We start from the raw sequence: 27,721 nt of genomic DNA on the forward strand, positions 1-27,721 counted from the left end.
ACCAAACAATACTTACTACATCCCAGCACCACAAGTGGCACTTTTCACTCTGCAGCTGCTCTCTGCGGGAGATGGAGAAGAACTGCGCCGGCGGCGGCGCATCTTAATAGGTGGTTACTGTTGCTTCAGGAGCTTCGGAGCTGACCCGGACTTACTATCTTTCTCAGCACGGAGCAACGATGAAGTCAGATCCGCACCTTGATAATCATTCTGGATCGCCGTGCAACTCACTGGGATAGAATCCATATCCTTCAGGTAAATGAAATAAGACGAACACAAATAATATTTATATATGTATATTGAAACTAAAACAAACGAAAAAAAAACAAACAAACTGAAATTCAGCACATAGGCTTCAGGTTTTTAAGGAGCAGGCTCGCAGTCCGATCACCTGTTGCATGACAGTTGAATTCCCATATGAAAAGGACATACATTAAAAATCACAGAATAACAAACTTCAAAGAGATACAGTATAGTCTCATTTTGCATGACGGTAATGGACGCGGCTCTTACAAATAAATTTAACATGCAAATACTTCATGATTTCATGAATGAAAACTATAGGCTTCTGTCACTCAGTGTTAGATGACCACCTTTGTTGAAAAATACCACCAAAACAAAAATGGTCCATTTATATTTGCAACATTCTGTTAAATTGTATGAATTAACTAATTGGCTCCCAGGGACAGCGTTAGACGTCCAATCTATTTGAACTGAGAGGAATGGCAGCAAATGAAAAAACGTCACTCGCTGCCAGTACCTCCAGTTCAAATGGATTGGGCTCCTACTAGGGATAACTCATTTAAAATCTCAGCAGAATAATGAAAAAGACCACGATTGGACGTCAATAATCGCCGATGGCACTGAAAGGATCAATTAACTGTACAACATAAACGCATTGAAACACAATTTTATTACTATAAACAGCTTTATATGATCTCAAACACAACATTACAGGAAAGCAATTGACATCTTTAAAAATAAGAAAAAATGAATAGATTAATCTGTGATGCTGTCATTAAAAAATGCCTTTTAAAGCCAATCTTTTAAATCAGGCATAGTTGTGTGAGGCACTGCATGTCAAGCATGAGTCACATCCCCAACACTTGCTTTCTTTCAACACTGACGAACCAACGGATTTTCCAGTCCCTTGAAAAGCGACTGGGTGCTCCTTGTCACTATGGCTAATTCCTTAGGAACCGGTGGATCCAGTTTGATCCATCCCTCTGCTTTTTTCCTTCTAAGCAGCTCGTCAAGTCTTCCCTTTCCAAAGTCCCTGTTGTCAAGTCAGGTCCGTGTCGAACCTTTTAGGAGTGATATTGTATTTTTAAGTCCTCAAGAAGCACGCAGAAAGAGAAGTTGGCTTGGTCACCATTGAGGGAAGATGCTCTCCTCTACTTTAAAACTTGCTCTCATCACGTTCCTGGTGGGGTTTCTTTCATAGCTTTATTTAACAATGCTGAGCTTCCTGCATTGTTTGACTATCAAGAGAGGAAAGAAGTGATTTGGACATTTTTGGTCTTGAAAGGGAGTAGGAGGCGACCTACCATCCCCTCTCTGAGCCCTCGAAATTAGTTTGCTCAGGAGACACACTTGAAGGTAATTATATCAACTCACCTTTTTCGGGCAATATCACGTTAGTTCAACTACACAGTGATTGAACAACATAGTAGATCAAAATTTTACCAAGCGTGGTGAAATAAAAGATGAACAGTGTTTACCTTTAAATTTTGTAATATTATAATAAAATATGTAATATTTTGTTGTCGAAAAGTTTCAAATGAGTTCAGTGTTGATCAGTAAAGAACTGTAGATGATGCCGTTGTAATCTAGATGCATGCAAATATTCACTTAATATTTATTATATTAAGTAAATTCAACTTAAAATGTTTGCTATGAATTAATTTTATTCTGATTTGAAAGATAAAAAAGACTTGGTAAGTGATAAAATTACAAAATAAAAATAAAATTAATCAATAAATTAAATCAAATCCACACTGATCTTATATAATATGCATGCAGGCGCACACGCACACGACCTCATACCCAAATTCCGGGCTATTCAAATGTTATTTCATGTCTTTGTATATGTATTTCTTGACAGGAATTACTAGAAATATCATGAAAGTTTTTTGTAACGTAAGCATTTTTGTTTTCTCTGCAGCTGCAACGTCAAAGCACTGAAAATGGAGGCACTCAATGGCTACTCTGCTAGTAAGTCTTTTGCCTACTGTTTCTGCTTTAATGACCCGTGAGGTTTCAAAGGTTGACCACATTGGTTCATATTTAACCCAATATACATTATGGCAAATGAATTCTAAATTCTAAGATAAATGTTCCCTTTAAAAGCTATAGGAATCGAAATAATCTATTCCACCACCTAAGTGTTGCCACCCAAAAAAAACGATTTATGGTAATATATTAACACTGTGAATCATAAAACAACTGTTTATGAAATACAGTATATACATTGGAGGAGTGAACATGGATGTGTGGGGATAATTTTTTAACTAATTTAATGCATTTTGCTTTTTATTATTGTGAATGCCTTTACAAAAACAGTGACCATATAGTATAACCCTCATTTTTTGGTGAGGGGTAGGGGGTTAAGAAAATCTCTCATAACGTATAGTTGTTTGCAGTTGTTTAAAATGTGTAATTTCCAAGGTATTTATTATCGTTGTTATTTATTTTATTTATTCATTCATTCATTTATTTAAACTTCGAACAATTGACATTGTACATATCCGATGAAATGAAATTGCAGTTTGTTTGTTTTTTTCATTTGTCAGCGTGATTGCACGTTTCGTATCTTATTGACAGCTGGAACTGGTGCCAGCTAAAAATGTACCAATAAGCCAGGAACTTTTTTTTTTTTTTCTCTTTGTACTATAAACAAGACCTTATTACCAGGAAAAAAATGATAACCCCCCCCAAGTTAAATTGATGACAAACACTTGCGGCACGCTGGAAAACATGCAGAGGCGGGATTCCATCAATTGTTATTTTGATAATCACGTAAACCTATTGTCATTTTAACCATGCTACGTTATATTGGGCAGCCAGGAAGGGCAGTGCCATTTCTCGTGCAAATGTCATCAAAGAATTAAAAAAAAAAAAAAAGATATGGATCTTATGCTGACAAACTGAAGTCACGTGATGACTTTTGTATCAGTTTGTTTTTTTTAATCCTGATAAATGAAATTCACTTTAGATTACTTTAAAGTTTAATCAACTTTGACTTTTATATTGAGTTATTACATTGATTACTACTGTTATATTTCTCATATCAGGTTGAAACAGTTTAAGCGATTATCCTGTCATGCAGGCTTTTTGCTGCTCACTTTGAAATGAATGAAATATAAGAGTAAGCAGGATCCTGCTAAATATTATGAATGCACTTCCATTTTTCTAAGTTTCCTTTTCTGTGTTACAAAAAAAAAAAAAAAAACTTGGTTGTTCATGGCATTGGTTGGGACTTTTAAAACTGGCTGACTATTATAATTAGGGTTATTATATGGTCAAAATGAATTTAAAAAAAAATCTAGACGACCTTGTTAATTCATCTACAGTTTACCTTTGAAAAAATGAATAAAAATAAATTATTAATTGAAGCTTGTTGGTTGGCTTCATGTTGTTTGAATGAAGCTATTGAACATCAATGTTTAGTTTGGTTTGGTTTAGTGAGTAATCACATTGCTTTTATTGAATACATACGTTTTGCTTAAACCGTTGCCGTTTTTTATTGTACATGTGGATGACTGAGAACCTATACAAACATATTGCCTTCATTTAGACTGTCAGGAATGTGAGGTCAAGAAAAACAGTGAATAGTACTTATAGATGATGATTTAATCATTTGTGTGCAACAGGTAACCCTAAGGTTAATCAAAGTGCATTGAAATAGAAATTGTAACACCTCCATGATTAACCCCATATTTGTGCTTGAAAATGCTATGTATTGAACTTACTGTAATGTACTGTTCAGTAGGCTCTTTAAATCTATTAAATTATTTAACATAGGATAAATCATGTGATAATGTGAATTTTGTCAGATAGATTGCATTGATTCCATATTGAAAGAAATAATCTACAACATCAAAGTTTGTTGAAGGACGAGTCATCTTTGTTTGTTGCATTTACGCGTGTGTTTGCGTGTGTGTGTTTTATGAGTGTATGGAAGACTTCAGGGTGGAGGGGGCGGTTGACAGGAAAAACCACATCCCTACCACACAGGAGAATGATAGTTTGCTGCCAGAAATTATTATTGTGTGCAAGTGTAGCTCCTGTCTTGTTTAATTACTTTTGAGCAGTGTTAACATCAGTCAGCACAAGTAAATTCAATTAAGTACGGTATGTTTTGGAACAATACACCCTGATCAGGCCTTGTCAATAAGTATTCATACTAGAGAATCCATCGAAGTACAAATAAAAGGTTAATAGCTGGACTTGTTTGGAATTTTAATTACGTAAAACTAAATATTTAATGTAATTTGTTTGAAAACCTATATTGTGCTGCACAAACTGATTTGCAATAAAAAAAACAAAAACGAAAAAAAACAAAAAAACAAGGCATGACATTTGGATGTGCTTTTTTCCCCCCTCATCAATACATTTTTGAGCAGTGTTGTTTTCGGCAGCCCTTCTAATTCATTTCTCAGTCTTTTGGACAAAGACACTTATTAGTCTTAGTCATATTTTAGTCATTCCAAAATGTTTTCGTCTTCATCTTGTTTTAGTCGACAAAATCTCATACAAATTTCGTTTAGTTGTAGTCGACAGTTGCTAAAAATGTTTTCGTCTGTAATATTCAAAAGTCCAAAAATAGATAAAGGTTTCCAACAATTTCGAATGAGCATAGACGGACGAGCACATATTTTAGCATCTACAAGGACTTCACCAAATTTGTGATTATAATACACTTACCAGTCAAAGCAGTACATTATTTTGAATTAGACCTACTTAGAAGCCACAAACTGTATGTAAAAAAAAAAGAAAAAAAAATGTCCGAGTGTTTAACAGCCTCTAGATCAGTGGTCCCAAACTGTTTTTGCACCATGGACCGGTGTAATGTGGGCCTTTTTTTTTTTCACGGACCGGCAATGTGTGGCAGAAAATTACAAAAAATATGAAATAACACGACGGGGCTAAAAAAAATACATGAAGTGCAGGTGAATTGTAACTCACTATACATTGAGTCCACCTTTTTTAACAGCGGCCTCTCCTAAAACTTGACGGCAAATATCCTTGGTCGCAGGCATAATGAGTTCTTCTCCAATCGTGAAAGCTTTCTTGGCTTTAGCAATATGGTTCGCCGCGAGTTATGATACTCTCAGTGCATTTCCTTTTGTTGCCTTGTTTGTTTGCTTTTAGCCACATATTATGCAGAATGGATTTGGTTGTAGGCTCCTTTTCTGGTTCAGCAGGTGGCCTTTTCCCAGTAAAAACATGTTCAAAGATGTCGCCGCTCGCAGCACACAGCCAATAGCAGCTAACGTTACTGTTTACATTGACTGACACTTGGCTGCTATAGGTGTGCAAACAGCCCAGTCATGGTGGCCAACAACTAGATGGCGACATACACAAATCTCTACTTGGAGTAGTCATTAGCATAGACAAGCATATTTATGTGTTGAGAGGCACAGGCCAGATTGCAGTTGTTAAAAAATGATTTATTATTTCTATGCGGCCTGGTAGCAAATGCACAATGGACCGGTACTGGTCCCCGGCCCAGTGGTTGGGGATCACTGCTCTAGACTTTCTGACCAGAAAAGCCAAATTGTTTTTCTTTAGGCTGGCCAGTGTTTTAAGAGAACGCTCGCCATTCTGGAGCTAATGCTAATGCTAACGCAAATGCTACGCTAACGCTAGGATTTACATTTAGCGTCTGATGATCACTCAGCACATACTTTTAAAGGCTAAAGCAACATTGCATATTCTCTTTTGCCAAAACAAGAAAACAAATCTTACCGTGTTTCCAAACAAGCCAGATGGCGCGCACCCTAGCTTAAGATACATCATGACCTAAAGAGGCGCTTCTCACATAAGTCGCACGACTCAAACATTGCCACGATGCAAGCTGACATACACCACGTACAATTTGAAAATGTCACGCATTGTGAACATATGAGAGAAATGATGTCGCATTTTCGTCTCGTCAAGAAAACTGGCATTCTACTCGTTATGTTATCGTCTCCTAAACCACGATTTAAGCTCGTCATCGTCACGTTCTTGTCATGAAAAAATTATTAGTTGACAAAACATTTTCGTTTTCGTCATTGTTGACGAAAACAACACTGTTTTCAAGGTATCGTATCGGGACTCAGTATCAGCACATTATCAAAATTCGATGACTCGGTATCTTTTTGCATTCTTTTTGAGTCCGAGTCACCTGATTTTGAGAATCTGCTGATACAGAGTCCCGATCCGATACCGAAAAAAGTTCAAAACATGTTACAGTACTGTATTGTTTACAGTACTTCCTGTTCCGCTTTTTACGGGAGTGATGCAGAGTATAAAACATATATATTTTTTCGTTTCTTTTGGCAATGCCATTGTATTCCCGGATTATTTTGTTTCTTTTTAGCCCTTAAAAAATGTAACTATTATTTTTAAAAATTAAAAACCCGATCCTTTTCACCCGATTACGGTCCTCTGAAAAATGGGCTGGAGACATCCCTAGTTTGGACTTAATAAAATGTACGAAAGACCGAAATAAAGTAATGGACGTTCTTAAAACAAATCTGGGCTAGGTCAGTCTCCAGGACAGAATTGCCAAAGGGTTAGCTCACCCCAGTCACCTGAGATTTCCTCCAGGCCATGCAACCTGAGCCCAGACCTAAGGACTGTGTCATGTACGGCATCTTCTGGTGTGCACTTCTCATGGGGGAGCTGCCACAATGCTGGCCGTAGTGTAAAAGAAAGCTGGGCTATCGCAATGTGTTATTCAATTATTGCAGTCATTCTGTACCCAAAACCCTCCTCAATTATTTCCCATTTAAACTACTTCTTATTGAATTAATTCTTTAATCGCTGGATATTTTTGCAAGTTTTTCTTTGTAGAAATAAAGACTCACACACTGGTTCCTTCGGGAAGTGACAGCTCGGTCAGTTGCGGTGTTTGCCTTTAGGCACTGAATTGTTCAAGAGACCCGATGGAGAAGGCTGTAAGGGGATAAGGGAATGGTTTGCCCTCCCTCTGAGTGGACACAGGCTATCCATAGCCTGAGCTGCTGAGAGGATGCAATCTGATCCACGTTTGCTGGACATTAGGATACCATAGTTACAACGTCTGTTCAGTTAGGTTCCTATAGCGTTGAACTACTTTCACAGTTGCCATTTGTTAAAAAAATGAAAATAAAAAACTGGAGACAATTATCAGTGCTTTATTAAACACTGATAAAGAAAAACCTTGTGTGCAGATGTACATTACATTATGTAGCCTATTGGGAGAAATTCAATGCATTATCACTGACCTTCACTGCCCGTAGCTGAAGGAATTTTTTTCTCTTCTTTTTCTTCTATCTGCAATGTAAGAGTCATTGCATTCTTTTTCACAATCTGTCTTGCTTAACACACAGCTTGCCTTTCATAGTCTTTTTCAGTGGCATTTCTGATTTGCGGTTCGTTGTTTTGTCTAAATTATCGACGTGTAAAAAAGTTGCACATGAAGTCAATTTCACAAACAATGTAAACCAGTGACAATGACAGACCTCCAATTGTCGGCTCTTTTCATTGTTCTACCTTTAATTTAAACGAGTTTGTCACTCGTAGACGTCCAATCCAATTGAACTAGGAGGGCTTGCAGAGAATTAACATTACCTCCAGGTTCAAATGGATTGGACGCTTAGCGCAGTCAATGTGTTAAGATTCCTTATGCAACTTCACAACGGGAATCCAGCTCAGCTGAATTGAAAAGGCAGTGGCGTTGATCAACAAAAGTGCACAGAACATTTTCTGGTCACACATTTACGGGTCATATTTAGATTTTTTCTTTGTTTTTTTAGGTAACGGTCAATGCTCTCCTGTTAGGGAGAAATCAAGAATATCAACACCAAATGGACAAAATGAGCCCTATCATTCTCCTACTGGTGAGTGCTCAGCTTCACAAAATGTACATGCATCACACATTATTAATGTGTAATTTTAAAGAGGATAAGACAAAATATAATGTCAGTTCATACTGTAAGATAAATCCACTCAATAAGTAAAAATAAAAATAACATCTCTGCTGAAAACGTCTGCTTGAGGAACATACTGTTTGAACTCAGACAAACAACTGCAGTAATGCATCGTGCTCTTAGCTGAAAGAACCAGGTTGATAATGTGCTTCAAATGTGAAATACATTTATTGCAGAAAGTGTTTCAAGTAATCCTCAATTGACCGCTTGAAACATCGAAGTCAGTCACACTGAGAGTAGACAGATGTAAAGATGCAGGGTCGACTTCTTGTTGCCAGGATACAGACGTGAAGATGAGGCTTGTTCATTATGTTCCTTCCTAAAGTGGAAATATAAATTCTAAGCTTTTTTATAAGCGTTGTGCAAATGATGTCTGTTGCTAATTCCTGTCTTTCAGCGTCAGTTCGTTCGATAGAACTTTAAAGAGTTAAACTAAATGAGCGCTGAGTAGCCTGAAGGGACAGCTCAAGGATGCAGTCAGATTGGAAGCTGTAGTTAAACAGCCAAGTATGGTCACAGCTTTATTTTTTGCTGTTGTAAATCCCAAAACCGGATCATCTGGACCAGTAAGTTTTATATACTGGCATTTTCACACACTATCTACAAAGCCCCTCCACATCAGTGATGACATTTCACACCAGAAGCAACATGGGTTTGAGAGAAGAGAGGAACAAATCAAGAAAAGAAAGCAAAGTTTAAAGGTAAATCAACTACTAAATAAACTGTGTGGTCACAAGACAGACTCCCACCAGATTTCCACCATTGCATAAGGCAAAGCAAAAATTTGTTGTTATGTGTTCAAATCAAATTTTTGAAGTTATTTGTTTAAATGCTCATCTTTAATGTCACAACTGAATTTAATAAAGAAGTCTAGTAATAACAATTACCCTAATTTTCGAACTATAAGCCGCTACTTTTTTCCCTCATTTTGAATCCTGCAGTTTATAGGCCAGTGCGGCTTATTTGTTGATTCATTTGGGTTAATAGGTAACACTTTATTTGACAGCGGCGTCATAATCATAACATGAACCTATCATGGGCATTATTGAATGATTATGACCGATTTCATTAAGTGTAAAATTATGTCACTGACTCCAATTTATGTCACGCTCAGATCTTTTACATCCATTCAAAAGTGAGATAATTTGCCGGAAAACACTGAATTACATCTGTGATAAGCATTCATTAATGCTCATGATGGTGTCATGTCAAAATGTCTTGTCTAATGACAGTCTTATGACGCCACTGTCAAATAAAGTGTTACCAAATACCATAAGTAGCAATTCATTAAACAACTGGAACAAGAACTGAAGAAATAATTAGCACAGAACACAAATTTTAATTGATCTGTAGCACTGCAATGCATGTTAGGAAGCATGTTGGACAACAACAGTGTTGACAACAGTGGTGGCAGCAGAGGTTGACTGTCTCCCCTAAGGGAGCAGTGATGGCCAAATGAAGCTTCTTAAAACAATGACGCTTTGCAGCCACTTGGTTCAGAGCTTCATGGTGGTTCATTTGGTCTTATGACAGTCATATGATGCTGCTGTCAAATAAAGTAACATCATTTGTTAATATCCTTTGGTGTAAATATCCCATAAAACAGTGAAGATAGCTGCAGCTTATATTGCAGGGCTGCTTATCTATGAACAAATTTCGTTTTCGTGTCAAATTTGGTGGGTGGCGGCTTATAGTCAGTTGCACCTTATAGTGCGAAAATTACGGTATTTAAATTTTTAAAAAATGATTGAGCATCCTTTTTTAGTTTTCATTGCAATTTTTTAAAGGAAGAGTTAATGACTTTAAACATATTCAATTTACTTTTATTTGAATTGATTTATTTGAGTTTAATTAAGCCCCTGAAGCCTGGATTTATTTGACAAATGTACATACATACATGTGTATTTAAATAACTAAAACTAAAAATTGGTGAGTCCAAAATAAAAAACAAAACATTTAAAAAATGAAATATAGGAAAATGTAGAAAAAAAAATATTTAAACATTTTTAAAAAATGAAAATATAAAAAATATTAACTATATATATATATATATATATATATATATATATTTGTTTAAAAGTATCAAAAGTTAAATAAGGAGGAACTTATTGCATTGAAATTTATGGCACTGAAACATGAGCATTCACAGCAAGAAAATGAGTTAACTGATTGCCATAATTTGATTAACTGATTACCATTTTTGTTCCATTAGCTTTGTATTAATAAAAAAGAAGAAAGGGCCAGTCAGCAGTTTTGTACTATCCATTATTTTGGACTACACTGAAAATGTGCGTAACTGGGCATAGCTACAGTATGTGCAAAACTACTATCTCCACACCCACAGACACACAATTTCGCAACTTACCTTATCATCACGCCGGTGTCCATTGCTGGGAAGGTACCCTAGACACGCCCTCTTTTTCTCCAGAGTCATCTAGGAACCAGATGAGCCTGTTTAACTTTCGCGCCTCTAATTTTGGCATCGTGTCAGTCCATCCAAAAGCTTCCTACACATAAATTCAGTTGCCAGGTTACAGTGCATCCTCCTATTTAGTTCATTATACTGCAATGAAATCTAAGTTTAGCGAGATTCTGTTCAAACATCATGGCTAATCTACAGTGGGGAGACCAAGTATTTGATACACTGCCAATGGGAAAACCCATTGGCAGTGTATCAAATACTTGTTCTCCCCACTGTAAGTGAAATTGTATAATCTATGCATCTGTGTTTTTGTGTTGAAGATCTGAATGATAAACAGATAAAGCAAGAAGACACAAGTGAGGAAACTGACAACATAAGCTCAGTGTGTGAGCCCCAAACAGGAGAAGAAGGGACAGTCGCAGAGGAATCTATGGCTGGGAGCCCAAGTCATGCACAAGATGGAATATCCGGACAAAATATGCCATTGGATTCAACTACTCGACAACCAAACGGTATTGCATTTGTCCCAAAACCAGCCAGACATCATTTGTTTTCTTTCACATGGGGCGTGGAACACTGTCTTTTTTTTGTTCCAAGACAATAACGCTGACTTGAAATTATTATCAGGAAAAAATATCCTTGGAATCCCCCAAAACCTGTTCCAACTGACGCCATGATAGCCATGGTTGTCACAGCATATGATCACATTTCTAGTTTCCAACTAACTGCGGATCACATGTTTTTTTCCTCTTATTAGAGAGTAGTTACAGTATGTACAACAACAAATACTTCCTACTGCTAAATGCAGCATCTAATTACACAGACAACGCCTTTTGTTTACAATTTATATTCCTATTGTTTTCAAGTCATACAGGACAACTACAGCTATGTCTGTCAAAATATCAAATGTAGTTGCAGAATCTAAGGAGCATATTGGTAAAAAATTTCTCTATTACAGAGATATTTTTTTCTGGAAAAAAAAAGCAGAGGTATTTTTCAATTAGTATTGTCCTTGTGTTTGCAGATATAGAACCGCTAATTAAAGGTTGTAATAGTAGGATTCATTAATGTACAGTGTTGTAAATCTCACTTTAAAAAGCAATTAGTTACAGTTACAAATTACTTCTCCCAAAATGTATTTGAGTTAGTAAAATGTGTTTGAGTTAGTAACTCAGTTACCTCATTGTAAGAGTAATTATTTGCTCAGGAAAGTTACCAATGTTACTTTTCATGTTCTATAAGTTATCACATGATACATTAGAAAACATCTTTCACATGTTTATATTAACTGATTGAATTGAACAAAATTAAAGACCGAACGTAGGTCACACATTTTGCATTTTTTTACCAATTTCACCAATATAACAATGTAATGGTATACAGACTTTAATTTTTAAATGCTGAGAGGAAAAAAAGCCTTTTTTGTTTTTCCTGGTGTACTGAACCTGTACCGATCCGTGACCACCGTACCTAGGTATATACTGAACCGTGACTTTTTGGTAATAAAAAACAATATATATATTAGGGCTGTCAAAATTATCGCGTTAACGCGCGGTAATTAATTTTTTAAATTAATCACGTTAAAATATTTGACGCAATTAACGCACATGTCCCGCTCAGACAGTATTCTGCCTTTTGGTAAGTTTTACAGCAAGGCTTTTTGTGCTGTCAAACAGCGAACTCTTGTGGTCACTTTGCGACATGGTTTGTTGTTGTCTTGCCAGTTCAATATGGCTGCACGACGTCTCGGGCTGACGCCTACGTTGTAATGTTGTGCTTATATGATCCTTGGACAAGATTTGTCCGTAAGTATGGTTGTTGTAAAGAATGTACATATTATGTTAGTAAGCGAAATGTTATATTTTTTGTATGAGACGCTTTTTGTTTATGTTTAGTTCTGTATAGCGTGCTAAGCTAACACTGTTGCTAATACAATGCTTGAGTACTTTTTTTTGTAGTTTTACGACAGTCTAAAGAGGGCAATGGTTTGAGGCCATTTTATTAATAAATCAGATGAAAAAGGAAGAAGTCTGATTATTAAGGCGTCGTTCACTAGCTGTCTAGCTTTGGAAAAAGTAGACGCTTCGGGGTGAGGACAGCATAGACAGATTTAAATGACAGTAGAGTGAAATGCCCACTACACTCCTTATGTACCGTATGTTGAATGTATATATCCATCTTGTGTCTTATCTTTCCATTCCAACAATTTATTTTACAGAATATATATATATATATAATTTACAGAAAAATATGGCATATATTATAGATGGGTTGAATTGCGATTAATTGCGATTAATTACGATTAAATATATATATTTTCATCGTTTGACAGCCCTAATATATATATATATATATATATATATATATATATATATATTATTATTATATTGGAGGATCTACAAGGACAACACCAACTTGGTGATGATAATGCGCACTCAGCAGGAAAACTACATTATTTTCAATTAATTGTACACACCTCGACGCCACGAACTATATGTAAAAAAAAAAAAAAAAAAAAAAATTAAAAAAGTTGCCCGGGAGTTTAAGATGATGGTCGCCACGCTAAATGCTGATGCTAATTAGAGCACGAATGCTAGGCTAACGCTCTGAGCCATTAGCCAATCATCATCACGTTTGCAACGGCGTCACCACCCAGGAGCTGTGACAAAATCACACAACTCGCACCTCATTCATTCCAATTCGAGCAACGCGCCACTTAACATTCTCACTAACGGTAACGGCGTTGCAAAGACGGGAAAAGTAATTCATTAGATTACTAACTACTGCAAAATAACACTGTTAGAAACGCAGTTATACTCTAACGGTATTATCAGCAACATTTATATACCGTATTTTTCAGGCTGTAAGTCACACAGACCAGAAATATATGCAATTAAGAGGGGGAAAAACATAAAAGTCGCAATTTTGTGTCATATTTTATCAGACCAAGAAATAATATTATTAGGGCTGTCAAACGATTCAATTTTTTAATCGAGTTAATTAAAGCTTAAAAATTAATTAATCGTAATTAATCGCAATTAATCGCAATTCAAACAATCTATAAAATATGCCATATTTTTCTGTAAACTATTGTTGGAATGGAAAGATAAGACACAAGATGGATATACATTCAACATGCGGTACATAAGGACTGTATTTGTTTATTATAACAATAAATCAACAAGATAGCATTAACATTATTAACATTCTGTTAAAGCGATCCATGGATAGAAAGATTTGTAGTTCTTAAAAGATAAATGTTAGTACAAGTTATAGAAATTTTATAATAAAACCCCTCTTAATGTTTTCGTTTTAATAAAATTTGTGAAATTTTCAATCAAAAAATAAACTAGTAGCCCGCCATTGTTGATGTCAATAATTACTTACATAATGCTCATGGGAGCTGAAGCCTATAAAATCAATCGCACCCAAGCGCCAGCAGAGGGCAGCAAAACTCCATAAAACACAATTAACAAGTGGGCATTTCACAGTACTGTCATTTAAATCTGTTTGAGCTGGGCATGTGCGTTAATTGCGTCTAATATTTTAATGGATTAATTTAAAAAATTAATTACCGCCCATTAACGCGATAATTTTGACAGCCCTAAATATTAAACAATATACTAATTACGGAACAATAGGTTAACTAGGCGTCTGTTAATGTAATTTATTAACAATTATTTACAGAAAAACTACGGCTAAAACAACACAAGATATACGGGGATTAATTAAGTCACGTCTGAGTATTTCTCAGGCCCAGCTAATCTAGGGAAAAAAGTGTGATTTATTGTCCAGAAAATACAGTAGTTAAGTTTTTACAACTATTTTTTGTTTTTTGTTTTTTACATTTATTTACATTTTTACAGTTATTTACATTTATATTCAGTAAATTATCATTTTACTGTAACAGAACAGTCTAATTGTGACCGATTCAATGCGATTCAATGTGAAGATGGGATTATTCCTACTATATAGTATATATATATATATATATATATTTTTTTTTAATGTATTATTATTATTATTATTTTTTTTTTTTACCTGTCCTGTTCAGCTGTTTAGACGAAGAGAATAGGAATCTGAGTGTCCTTATGGTCTGAACAGTTTTAATGTATCACATGGGAGTTCGATATACCGGTACTCCCATTGTTCCACATATCCATTCCTGATATTTCCTCAATACCGTAAATTGCCAATTAATGCAATCAGCTAAATTCCTGGTTATTCTTTCTGTAGGTGACCGGCCATTCCAGTGCAACCAGTGTGGTGTCTCGTTCACTCAGAAGGGAAACCTGCTGCGGCACATTAAGTTGCACACAGGTGAAAAACCCTTTAAATGCCCATTCTGCAGCTATGCCTGTCGCCGCCGTGATGCTCTCACGGGCCATCTGCGCACACATGCTGGTAAGACGCTTCATTGTGGCTCTTCCCTTTAGCACCCCAAAATTTGTTTTGTTCTTAGATGAGTTGCTAAATAGGCGAAGCTGTCATATGAAAACTGTGACAGAAAAGGCAAAACAAACTCCTTGTCAGATATCTATACACTGTACAAAATATTTGTCGCAAGGACTGTAAAAAATGCGGTTCTACATCTTAGTTGACTCGCCCAGATGGAAAATTATGGTTAAGAGGGGACCACTGGTTGAGTCTGTCAACTGTAACCCACTTTCCTATCAGAAAGGATGTGCTTTCCCCTCTTTTACATTTTTTAAATATTAAGGTCATACAGCTCTGTCATTTCCAGGTTCAGGAATTGCTCATGCACACTGTAGTTGCTAAAGTGCGCTTGCTTCTCGTAACTTACTTTGGTGTATTTCTGTGTTGATAGGTGTTGGTTTTTTGTATTTCCTCAACTAAGAGTTGCATGTAAATTCGGGCTGGGCGATTTTAAGATTGAGATCATACATAAAAAACAAAAAAAATTGCATTCAGTCAGGGTCATATGACGTTTTATATTCAATTGAACAGGACTGGTGCTGATGGAAACTGATTAGTTTGGAATATTTGAACAGTCCCACAACACACTACAGTTGATGTAAACTGTAACGCCTAACACACATAAAAAAAGAAAAGAAAAAGAAAATTACACATATTGAGCATTAAAACATATAATATATTTTGTTTTCTGAACACACTCACTAGCTCAATGGTAATGTACAATGAAATATACAATTCGGATGCAATGTGCAAGCGCTACCGGAAGTTGGAATCGATTTACCTTATGTAACTCTCAAAAAAATAAATATTAACGCACACAAATGCCACCATATATATGCTCTATGCACACTTTACAAAAAAAGACATCGAAAACTATTTTTTGTCTTCCCTTTGACACCAGACACTTGGCAGTGCAAAGTAGTGCCTCCCTGTGGCCAAGGTGCGCACACACTTAACGACATACGATCGACATACGATCCTTCCGACAGCCGACGTAAATATTGACTGGTAGTCTGTCTCGACATTACGACGACATGCCCGAAATATGACGATTTGCAACAGTGTGGCAATTTCATTGTTTATCCGCAAGATTTGCAATTTGCAGCAAGGCGGATTTTCTTGTTAGAAATCAACATGGATCCCAAGAATGTTAGTGCATGTTGTGAAAAAAGGTAACGCTTACCACTGAAATTAAGATGGAAATGATGGAATATGTCTACGATCTCGACGGTCCTCCTCCGACCTCCGTTTGCCAGTCTTTGTAAATTAGGGTGACAATTTTATTTTCATTGTAACATCGGCGAGGAAGTCGCCAGCTTCGCCAGGTTAATCACTTGTGCAAAACAACACGGCTACTGACTGCCATAGCCGACACTAACAACAACAAAACATGAAGAGTGATAATAAAAATTCTTCGGCACTTCTCTCAGTCTCACGTCAGTCTGTTCAGGAACAGCATGCAAAACACAGCCACCACATTAGAACCCAATTTGTTAGATTATTATTATTATATTATTATTATTATTATTATTATTACGATTTGTATTCACAATTTATTTGTTTTTCTATGTGTAATTGCTATTTGTAATTGTACTTGCAGTAGTTATGAAGGATTAACCACAGGTTTTTTGGCTGTGGAACGAATTAATCAAATTATAATTTATTCTTATGGGAAAATCCCGCTGGACATACGACCATTTAGACTTCCAACCCAACTCCTTCAACGAATAAAATTCATATGTACAGGTACCACTGTATTTCTAATATTTATCTTTTTAATTTCATTTATTTCCTTTGTTATAGTAGACTTTTATTTTAATGCAATGTCACTGTTAATCACTAGTTATTGAATAAAATGCACTTTTCAAAGAAAAAGTAAAGTTAACTGGAAAATAAAAGGTTGTATTTTTAATTTACTTTGATTATATATATATATATATATATATATAAAACTTCCAAAAATACCCTAATTTTTAAGCCATAGATAGTTCTACACATTATTGTATTCATTTCATTTACTTTATTATAGACTTTGTAGTTTTGTAATTTGGGGTCAACTGTTTTAAATTTCGACCATGAGAAGTGTAGTTTTAGGGATCTTCAGTACTGCCAATTTCTCTTTATATGTAAAAATGTTTAACTGCACTCTAGTTTCTTATATTTCCATTGCTGATTCTTTAAAACTAGTCAAAAACTACAAAAGTCAAGTAAAAAAAAAAAAAAGTGAAAGAATCTGCACTCTAACCATTTGTCCAAATTGTTTCATTCATTTATTTATCTTCAGCATCGCTTATCCTCACGAGGGTTGCGGAGGTGCTGCAGCCTATCCCAACTAACTATGGGCACTAGGCACTAGGTATAGACCCTACTCACCAACGTCACAGAATGACGTGTCGCTGTATCCGGCCGCCATATTGTCCGTCATTGTTTATCCGTATTCTCAATGGTTTCAATTTGTCGTGCAATTTATAGTGCAATTCATGGAAGCCCCGGTGCTTTCAGACGCTGTAAACTCATTGGATGCGTTGCATAAAAGGCGTTATGTGGAAAAGCTTCAGTCTATCCATTCGCCAGATCCATAGTTGATGCCTAAATCGATATTTTTCGACCCGCTGTCTTCGCCTTCTCTGCCTGACATCTGCTACCCATGATATCTACAACTATCTTGTCCACAGAAACTCAGCCTATTCTCACAAAACTTTGAAAAACTTTAAGAGCAACACTCTAAGCAACATTACCCCGTGTAACCCTTTACTTCCAATTTTCTAAAATGGCGACAATCAAAAAAAAAAAAAAAGTTGACTGCGATGGCCGATGCTTCAAGGATAGGTGGATATTTGACTATTTTTTTAAATAAAATACGCAACAACTGTGTCTTTCTCATTTGCAAAGAGACAGTCGCTGTTTTCAAAGAGTTCGATGTAACGCAATATTACCAAACAAGACACGCTGACATGTACAACATTACAGGGAAGATACGCAGCGAGAAATTATAGCAACTTGAAGCTAGTTTAATTTCACAGGAGCAGTATTTCGCAAGAGCCCGAGTGTCGAAAGAGAATGCCACAAAGGCGAGATTGTTGAAATTATGAATTTAAAAAATTATAATAAAGCAAATGTGACACACAGAAGGGCTTGCTAAAATGTGTTTAAATATATTGTTCTACGTAAATCAGCCAAGGTAGCCCACCACATTTTTACCACACCAAATCTGGCCCCTTTTGCAAAAAGTTTGGACACACCTGTTTAACTGATGATCTGGAGACGAGGCCAGCTTCTTTCACTTGGTACCAGCTAAATATTATTCAAAAAATAATGATGGCGGAAGAAATAAACATCTTGAATTTGAAACTGTATGTTGTCAGCGATTAGCCTTGCAATCATCTTACTTGTGGTTGTCAGCCCAAAACCCTCTAAATATATATTAAATGCATCTTACCAGGTATAAAATGACTACTACATAGTCTGTGGTGATCGTTTGGTGCCCAGTTTTCTCATCGAATTGCAGCAGTCCATCTCGCTCTCCTCTCCGTGTCTCTCAGAATACGGTAGAACTTCAAGTCTCTCCGTCTATCTTCTCTGTTACTGCAATCAACCGCCACACACGCCTTCACCATTTTGATTATTAACGTTAACGAGCAGAAAAACACGCCATAATAGGAGGAATTTACGTAGCGGTAATGCGTAAACACGACGAGATGACGGACAATATGGCGCGGAGGCGTGGTTGTGACGTCATGTGAGTAGGGTCTATACCCTCAATCGGTTGCTATCCAATCGCAGGGCACAAATAGATGAACAACCATTTATGCACACACTCAAAGTTTACCTAGGGACAATTATGAGTGCTCAATCAGCATACCAATCTTGTTATTAGGACGTGGAAACCGGAGTAGCCGGAGAAAACCCATAAAAGCACAGGTAGAACATACCTGTATTTTTTTGTTATTTCAATGTGAAGTCAATTAACATAGTGTTAGGGAATATGTCTGACTTTGGTGTTTCCACTGGAACTAAAGTATTGATTAATCGGTAAATCCCAAAATTGACTTCCAGTGTAATCATACTCATACTGCAACACTTTTGCAGAAATATACGCGTACATCTTAGTGGGAATAGTTAGGACACAGAAATTTTCTCTGGTTCGGCTTGTCCATGGAAAGGGCAAGTGTCATAATACTTGCGTCCATATGGTGTGTTAAATTTGATGTAAATATAAGAGGAAATTCTGAGTCTCACAGCCTGTGGTGAACTATTTGCATGAATAAGATTACCATCTGAAAGGTTAATTCTAAAGGTCTATTCAACATCTGCACAGTTTCATATGTTGGTGGGTTGCTAAATATAAAACGTTAATGTCTCTCGCAGTGTAGGAGGTACAGATATCTACTTAATAAAACCTACTAAATAATGTTGAACCCTGCTTTCATTAATGAGTTTTGTATTATATCAGTTCGTACAAAAAAAAAAAAAAAAAAAACCCTAAACAGCAATGTCCATGTTATAAAATATTTATTTATACATTTATTTATTTATTGTGCCTAATGATATTCCAACGTTATACAGTGAATGGTATGGACCACAAAATAGTTAATTAAGATTGCAATGCCATCTGCACTCACCACTATTTATCTCAAGGGAGTAGTTTTGGTGTGATGCCTGATATCTTTTTGTACTCTTGGTGCCTACACTTTTTCAGTTTAGAAATGAATGAATTAAAGGATGAATAGCTTGTCTTCTGAATTTTTTCACTTTTAGTGGGCAAACCACACAAGTGCAACTACTGCGGGCGGAGCTACAAACAACGCAGTTCCCTTGAGGAGCACAAAGAACGCTGCCATAGTTACCTGCAGAGCATTGGGCTGGACTCAACTGCCAAAACGGGCCCTTATGCAGGTAATTTGTATTTGCACTAGGATTGTACACACACAAGGTATGGTTAATTACACAAAATTCACTAAAATATTTGCCTGCTATAAGCAAAAAAAAAAAAAACAACAAAAAAATCCAGTTACAAATCATAACTCATAAAATGAGGTAACACTCAACTATATTTTTGTTGTCATCGTCTTTGGAAAAAAAACTTTAATGAGCAATTATAATTTGACCAGTATTTGTGGATAATTTAATATCAATTTAAAAACAGTCTTAAAAACAACCACAGCGTTACGCTAAAACATGATCTTCCTCCAGTAAAATTAATTCTTTGTTTTGCTAATGTTTTTGCAGGTGAGCTTCCGAAAGAGCCTAGGCCTATGGCTACGTTTGAGCGACCGCTCGTTATTGAAAGAATGCACAGTAATGTTGGGAAAAGGAAGAGCACCACACCCCAGAAATTTGTGGGTGGGTATTTTTCAACACTGGCAGCCAGTCAGCTGGTTTACATGCTGTGTTTTATCACTCTCAGGAGAACACTGGTATTGTATTTTTGGATGGATGGATGGGCAGAAAATCAATAGAACGTATAATTGTGTAAATGTAATACTAACAATAATAATAATCTAAATTATAAACTATTATGTTTTTCAACACAAAATATTCAAAGTAAAATATTATATTCTGTACTTGGGTATAAATGGTGTTTTACTTGTATAGCGCTTTTCCACCTTAAGGTGCTCAAAGCGCTTTACACTACATCGTCATCTACCTACTGGTGACGCAGCACCAGGAGCAATGTGGGGTTCAGTGTCTTGCTCAAGGATACTTGGGCGAGTTCATCAGGGCACAGAATCGAACCCACAACCTCTTGGTTGGGGGACAACTACTCTACCACTGAGCCACGCCATCCCCAATAATATAAAAAAAGAACAACCAGCCAGGTTGGTTCTCACGTTTTCCATTCCCTATATAGTTTATATTTTGTTTTATTTTATTGGGCTATTTTAGATTATTTGTCATGTAAAAGGTACTGTATGCAAATTGAGGAAGTTCGAGAAGCCTCAGGACAGAGTGGTGATGTTTTTTTTTTTTGTTTTTTTTTGTGGTTAGGTACAGCTGTAATGTCGCTATTTGCAATATTATTAAGAGAGAACAATTTACAGCATTCCTGTTCGAGATTGGTTAGTAATATTAAAATGTGGATGGGGTTTTCCGCCTCTCATACTTTCACGCATTGAAGACCAAGTACAACGTGTAATTAACAAACATTAATTTGACTGCCAGTAGAAAAATAATTATCTGACATTTAGCTTTCTTATACCCAATTCACAACGTGTTGGTTGGCAACTGAGCACTTTCACTCAATCGAACTTACAACACATCCCAAAGATGCTAAACGAACAAGTGACCTCACAGCATAAATTTGCAACACGAATATGATGTCAACAATGCATGCCAACTTGGAGCAATGACTGCCCGTCGTTGCAACGAAAGCTATGAAACGGCCAGGCATGTAGGGGGTCCAAACTATCGGTGATACCCTCCAGAATGAAGGAAAAATACTCACGTTCATTCATTGATTTAACAGATCAACATTCCCTCGCACATCTTAACACTCGGCTCCAATGTGTACCCGCACTGGCAGCCTGGCCCATGCCTTTCTCAGTCCCGAAACACTTAGCGGCGTGTGACTCAAGACCAAAACAGGAAGTAGCTGTGAGCGGTTACCATGGAAACAAGTACCGGGAACCTTTTTCTAGCATTGTCTATTCAAAATGCTCTTCGTACATGACTACAGTATTCTTCATTCTACATACATTATGAGGCAACAACAAAATAGTAACGCACAGACACTAAGGAAACTAACTTTAATCAGATTACTGGCTTGGAAAAATGAACGCGTTAGCCTGAGCTAAAACTATTTTGCCAACATTTCGATCCCTTGTCAGAGAGAATTGGCCATTAACCTTAGACAGGATTAGTTTAGTTTTAGTTTTATTCACACATCATTAAAGCATACAATACATGGTATATACACATAAATACAGTATATGTTAATACAATTAGATGCACGGAAAGAACACTTCAGGGAACTTAAGCACGTTTTTATCATGAATGCAAAGTAAACCAAGAGCAAAGGTGTGTTGAAGGACAAACCATGTATCAATTTGTAATTCTATTTCAAGACCAAGTCCTAGTCTTGGATCGCCCAGTAATGATACTTTTCTGTTTTAAACAGGTGAAAAGTTGGGGCGCTTCAGCTACCCTGAAATGGGATACGAGATGGGCCTCAAGTTTGAGAAACAGGCTGAACTGTTATCAGCCCATATGATGGACCAGGCTATGAACAATGCCATCACATACCTAGGATCAGACACAATTAGGCCCATTCTCCACCACACAGGGCACCCACTCTCCATAACTGAGGTGATGCCCATGGTCAACCCTCTCTACCATCATGTTCTGCCTCTTGACCCGAGAGTTGAGCGTACAGGGAATACTGACTCGCTGCCGCATCAGGCCCCATTACACCCTGATTTTCCCAGCCACACCGTCTCCAACGGTCCCGCTTCTTTGTCTCGGCATGGAAAACCAAACCAGTCGGTTCACGAAGAGTCGCCGAGCAACAGCGGAGGAGACTCACCCGAGTCGGCCCGCAGCAGCCCTCAGGAACGGAACACTAACCCTGGTAACAATCTGCCATCCAGTCTCAGGTCACGATCAAGCCCAGCAATTTATTCGAGTGATCACATGACAGATGTGTCACCCAGAGCTGGGTCAGGCACTGGGAGCGGGGTACTTCGTGAATCCGCAGAGAGGCCTGCAGTCCAGGAAGGGGTGCGGGTTTTTGGAAGAGAAGGCAGGGAGTTGCGAGCCTTCCAGTGTGACCATTGCCAAGTGCTCTTCCTGGACCATGTCATGTACACTATCCATATGGGTTGCCATGGATACAGGGATCCACTGGAATGTAACATATGCGGTTACCGCAGCAAAGACCGTTATGAGTTCTCCTCACATATTGTCCGCGGTGAACATACATTCCACTAAATAACTGATACAAGTGTAAAAAGAAATGAGGGAAGATTTTTTTACAGTAGTAGTAGTAATAGTAGTAGTAGTAGTAGTAGTACTACAGACTTTTCAGCTACAAAGCAGCGTGAATGTGAACAGCTGAACAACCATATGAAGGCTTTATAACAGTGCATGCTACTAAAATGTGATCAAATCAGTTGTTTTGAAACCATTTTAAAAGCTTGCTAAAACAGACCTCAAGGATAACTTTGACCAAAAATCATTTCTGCAGCAGTGTACTAAATGGCTGACTGGTGTAGTTTCCAGGCTGGTCATATTTTTAGTGTAATAATATTGTGATTTCTTTTTTTCTAATATTTTGATTTCCCCTCTAATGACGTGGCCCCAAAAACTTTTTATAACTTACAAATTACAACAAGAGTGTGCTGCAAATTTAGTTTGGTCACCTGATGCTGCTTGCTCTCCATTTTGACGTGTTTGTCTCTTTTAATATTGTCTCTCACTGTCTTTGCATTTGCGGAAATGCATAGACTTTATTATATATTTGAAATGACACTTCCGCCATACCCTGCGCCTTGCCTACGGTAGGGGGCCTGCCCACACTCAGCTTCAGTTAAGTTTAAGTAATGCTTCGCAGTCGGTTGCAGTAATTCTTAAAATCAACGCAATGTCAGATTTAGGTTGAAAAAGTATGAAAGCTGTACTGCAAACAAACAGGAAGTATTGTCTCAGGGGTGATTCGTTCGAGGATTCAAAGTAATTATGATATTTTTCGTACCATGCATGCATTTTGAAATGTTGTGAAAAAAATCAACGGGAGAAATTAACTGCTACTTTATTGGTGTCATAATTCGCAATACTGAAGTAAAATAAATGCTAACTGCCTGTTTTTTTTTTTTTTTTTAAAACTTCTAACGAAGAATCGAGACTTTTTACGTCCATATCTAGAAATAATTCATGGATTTAAGCATTATTCACTAGAATTTTCAACGTAAAAAGCTGTGGTAATAAGGCGGCGCCACAGTGGCTTAAAGACGAGTAGCACATTCAACATATTTACATAAAATAAGTGCTAACTGCTCGGTTTTTTGCTTTTAACCAAGAATCAAGACTGTTTTACATCCATATCTACAAAGATTTCAGGGATTTAAGCATTTATCCACACGAATTTTCAACGTAAAAAGCTCTTTTGGTAATAAGGTGGTGCAACAGTGGCTTAAAGACTAGCAGCAATTTCGACATATTTACGTAAAATAAATGCTAACTGCCCTTTTTTTTTTTTTTTTCTTTGCTTTTAACCAAGAATCGAGACTGTATTACATCCATATCTATAAAGAATTAAGGGATTTAAGCATTTATTCACAAGAATTTTCAATGTAAAAAGCTCTTTGTCTGTGTTTCCACTCAGTCAGCTTTGACGGAGATAGGCCCCCTATTAATCGGCCCCGCCCCCCGTGTCCCGTCAATATATTATGAAGTCTATGGAAAATGTTAACTCATGCCATTATCACGATTCAAATCTGCTTTGATACAGTATTTATTTTGATTCTTGTGTTATTTTTAAGGGTCAGCTATCCATTATTAAAATGATTACAGCTATATATGAGACATAAGGCATTCCCTCTACTCTTACCTAAAGTAGATGTTCAGGTTGGTTGGCAGCATTTAACTCTTAGACTGCCAATGACTAACTAGCGTGTGTTTATTCACCCCTCCTAGTCAAAATGGATTGGACTCCTAGCGCCGTCAATGGCACTAAAACATGAGCTTCCACAGCCAGTCGTCCCAGTTTGAATAAATGAGGCGTCTATCATTGTCATTATCCGGCAATTTAATGGAGACAATAGTCGATGAATATGATTTTGATGACAAATGAGTGAAAGATTATTCATTGCAACAAATATTCATACAGTGCTGGGAAGTATTTCACCCCCTTATTAAAATATTTTTGTACATATTTTTGCCACTTTAAAATGAAAATCAAATGTTTAAGAATAAATTCTGCACTTTGAACAGGCTGACTTAATCGTTACCACTTTCTTTGGTAAGCCAAGAAGCCAACTTGAGCGTCTTAAATTCCTGAAATAACAAAGCATCCCCAGACAATCACATAATCACAACTGTTAATTTCATGCCAGATGTACGACAGAGGGTTAAGGCCATATAGAGAGAGGGAAAAAAAGGACTAAGAGATTAAAGTCATACTGGTACTACAAGAAAACAAGTATTATTACATACAGCAAACCGCTACGCACTTTACCTTAGCTGGGAGCTACGATTAAACATTAATATGAACCATTTATTGATTATAATTTGTAAATTAGTCAAAAGATAAAGGATTTCCTTATTAATGAATTTAATTAATGAAGCAGATTCTAAAATATAGACTCTGGAGATGCACAATATTATTGTAATTCGCTATTACGTAGCTAGGAGCTACGACGAAGTGTTGGTAGCCTATAAATAATTCTGATAATGATTTGATGTAGATGGGCCAGAATATGAAGGATTTCCTTTTCCTTATTTGTAAAACTGATCTAAAAGACAAGATGCTTTCAATATTGTGGATTTTAACGGAGGCGAAGCGCTACATAAAGTAAGTAGCTGTTCATTCAACTACATTAGCCCAACGAAATACAGCAAAGAGTCATACTATTTCTACGAGGAAAATAGTCCAACTGTTACTACGAGAAAAAAGTCATACTATGACATTGCGGTAATATTGTACAAATGTTACCTAACATAAAAAGTTCCAATTCTGTGTCACCAGTGTTTTCCCCTTAGACCATGAAATCATTTAAAACTGAATTTTGTGTTTATGTCCTTGACTTAGAGAGAAAAGTTTTTCATGGCACTGAAAATGTAAATTTTAATCAGGGTGGTGTATTTGTCATTTAATTTTGTTTCTTACTTCTGCTATTGTGAAGGGCAATCAAAACATAGTAAATTAACAAGGAATAGTTGGTTTTAGTAACCAAAATTTTTGCGGGTAATATCAATGTAATTCAATATAAAACATTCCTGCTGTCTGAAATTCAAATTAGTATAGATTTTTTTCACGCTATTGTTTTCTCCAAACAAAAATTGTTTAATCATAAGGTTGCTTGTTGAAACATCATAGTTGTGTTTTGCTGCCTTTTATCATACACTTTCAATATTTTTGAAAACATTTTGCAAAGCTAAAATGGCATGGAAAAACTATTGACGTACTGTTACATTAAAATAATGTGATTGTGCAGAATAGTAGCAAACAAATAACACATTTGTTAATATTCACATACATGTAAATATACTATATGTTGTGATAGTATCCAATATTATTGTAATAAAACCATTGAATTCCATTTATTTTACATTTTGCACTTAAATAGTGGGCTTACTCCTTAAACACTGAAACATTGAAATATAAGCTCTTTCATATCCTTTTCAATTTTAAAGCAAAAGTATGGCAAAACCAATGTATTCATTCATATGTTTAATATGATTGCTGGCGTAAGGAAAATCAATGAATGTATAATTAATCATTCCCAGTTGGAGAAATCACATTTTTAGTTAAAATTTTTGCTGATTGGGTTGAACTTAAACACTGTAAATAGAATTTGTATACCCTTTCAAACATACGTGTGGGAGTACTTTCTATACATTATGCCTTAAACTGTGCCTCAAAACTTTTAAATTAAAAAAAGAAGAAAAAAAAAAAAGTATTTTGAGGCATTGTTTGTTGTAAGTGTGGTGTTATTTTGTAGGCTTAGGTTGCGAATATTTTTACCTCGATTATTACATTGCAAAACCTATTACAACCAACTCAATATGTTCAAACAATGGCAGGTTATTCAGTACAAAATGCAGATACGAGTTACAGCTAAATAGCTTTTCACTGCAAAGGAAGGAATTTTAACCTCTAAGAGGCAGCTCGTAAGAAAAGTGAAGAAGAAAGTTTTGTATCGCTGACCTTGCACTTTAGTCATACAAAAATTAATGTTTTATTCAAGAGGTTGAGTAAAAACTGTTGCTGAAACCAAAAGTACACTTTTTAAGGCTTGTATGGAAATTATTTACTATCAGTTTGCAAGACTGCCTGATAAATAGTTCCTTTTGTGGAAGCAGAATTTGTATCACTGGATGCAGACCATAATCCTCAAAGATCAACTCAGTCTCTTTATTAACTATAACTTATGTTCTTATTTAATATCTTAAACAAACGGCAGCTTTTTTCAACCCCCCACTTCCCCCTGTCTTACTCTGTGGTGCTCAGCAACCATAAAACTTTTGTTAGCACATTTGTTTACATCACGTACCCGTGAAATATAATATGCTTTTCTGTTATCGCAGCGGCACAAATAAAATCATGCTTATAAGAACAATGGAATGATAAAGACAGATGTTTTTGTCTGTGTACTGTACGTTACATATACTGTTTTCTGTTTTGTTTTGAGTTGTAATATATTGTTCACATCGACAATGAAAAAGCACACAAGGAGCTCAGGAATTTGCAAAACTTGTATATTTTTATGTTCCAATAAATTGGATTTACTGATCACCAAACAAAGCATATAAATTGAGCTATTGTAAAATCTTGTCTCTGAAATAGAGAATGGTGGAATTGAACAAAAATCTAAGAAAATCGGGGCACATTTTTGTGAAGAATACCTTATTTTTATTGAAAGTGGTTCTCTGATTCAAAAAAGGGTGAGGAGAACCATTGGCTTGCAAATTGTCACAATAAAATTGATTTCTATGAACAGTTTTGTAATGGTTTGTGATGACATTC

At 36.3% G+C, this 27,721-nt stretch overlaps 1 protein-coding gene across 7 annotated transcripts; it reads left to right on the forward strand.

Annotated features, from left to right (window-relative positions):
• Nucleotides 1-27,721, forward strand: LOC130927440 (zinc finger protein Helios-like). Of its 7 annotated transcripts, none has more exons than XM_057853262.1 (8): nt 1-255; nt 2,165-2,214; nt 8,007-8,090; nt 10,940-11,114; nt 14,839-15,006; nt 19,798-19,935; nt 20,269-20,382; nt 22,157-27,721. In XM_057853262.1, exons 2-8 carry the CDS (start codon nt 2,200-2,202, stop codon nt 22,963-22,965), a joined length of 1,503 nt encoding a protein of 500 aa, XP_057709245.1. In that variant the 5' UTR covers nt 1-255; nt 2,165-2,199; the 3' UTR covers nt 22,966-27,721. The 7 variants fall into 7 exon arrangements, with proteins under 7 accessions (XP_057709245.1, XP_057709243.1, XP_057709244.1 ...); XM_057853260.1 differs by having other exon boundaries at nt 2-255; nt 10,923-11,114; nt 22,157-27,720; XM_057853261.1 differs by lacking the exon at nt 1-255 and adding an exon at nt 1,160-1,599.

This window comes from Corythoichthys intestinalis, chromosome 12, assembly GCF_030265065.1.
Source record: "Corythoichthys intestinalis isolate RoL2023-P3 chromosome 12, ASM3026506v1, whole genome shotgun sequence".
In the NCBI taxonomy this organism is placed as follows: domain Eukaryota; kingdom Metazoa; phylum Chordata; class Actinopteri; order Syngnathiformes; family Syngnathidae; genus Corythoichthys; species Corythoichthys intestinalis.

What these genes read in the sequence shown, in the direction of transcription:
- LOC130927440 (XM_057853260.1), top strand. Translation starts at nt 2,187, where the DNA reads ATGGAGGCACTCAATGGCTACTCTGCTA. An exon ending in ACTCAATGGCTACTCTGCTA is followed by an intron (nt 2,215 to 8,006) that starts GTAAGTCTTTTG and finishes TTGTTTTTTTAG; the next exon opens with GTAACGGTCAATGCTCTCCT. An exon ending in CAAAACGGGCCCTTATGCAG is followed by an intron (nt 19,936 to 20,268) that starts GTAATTTGTATT and finishes ATGTTTTTGCAG; the next exon opens with GTGAGCTTCCGAAAGAGCCT.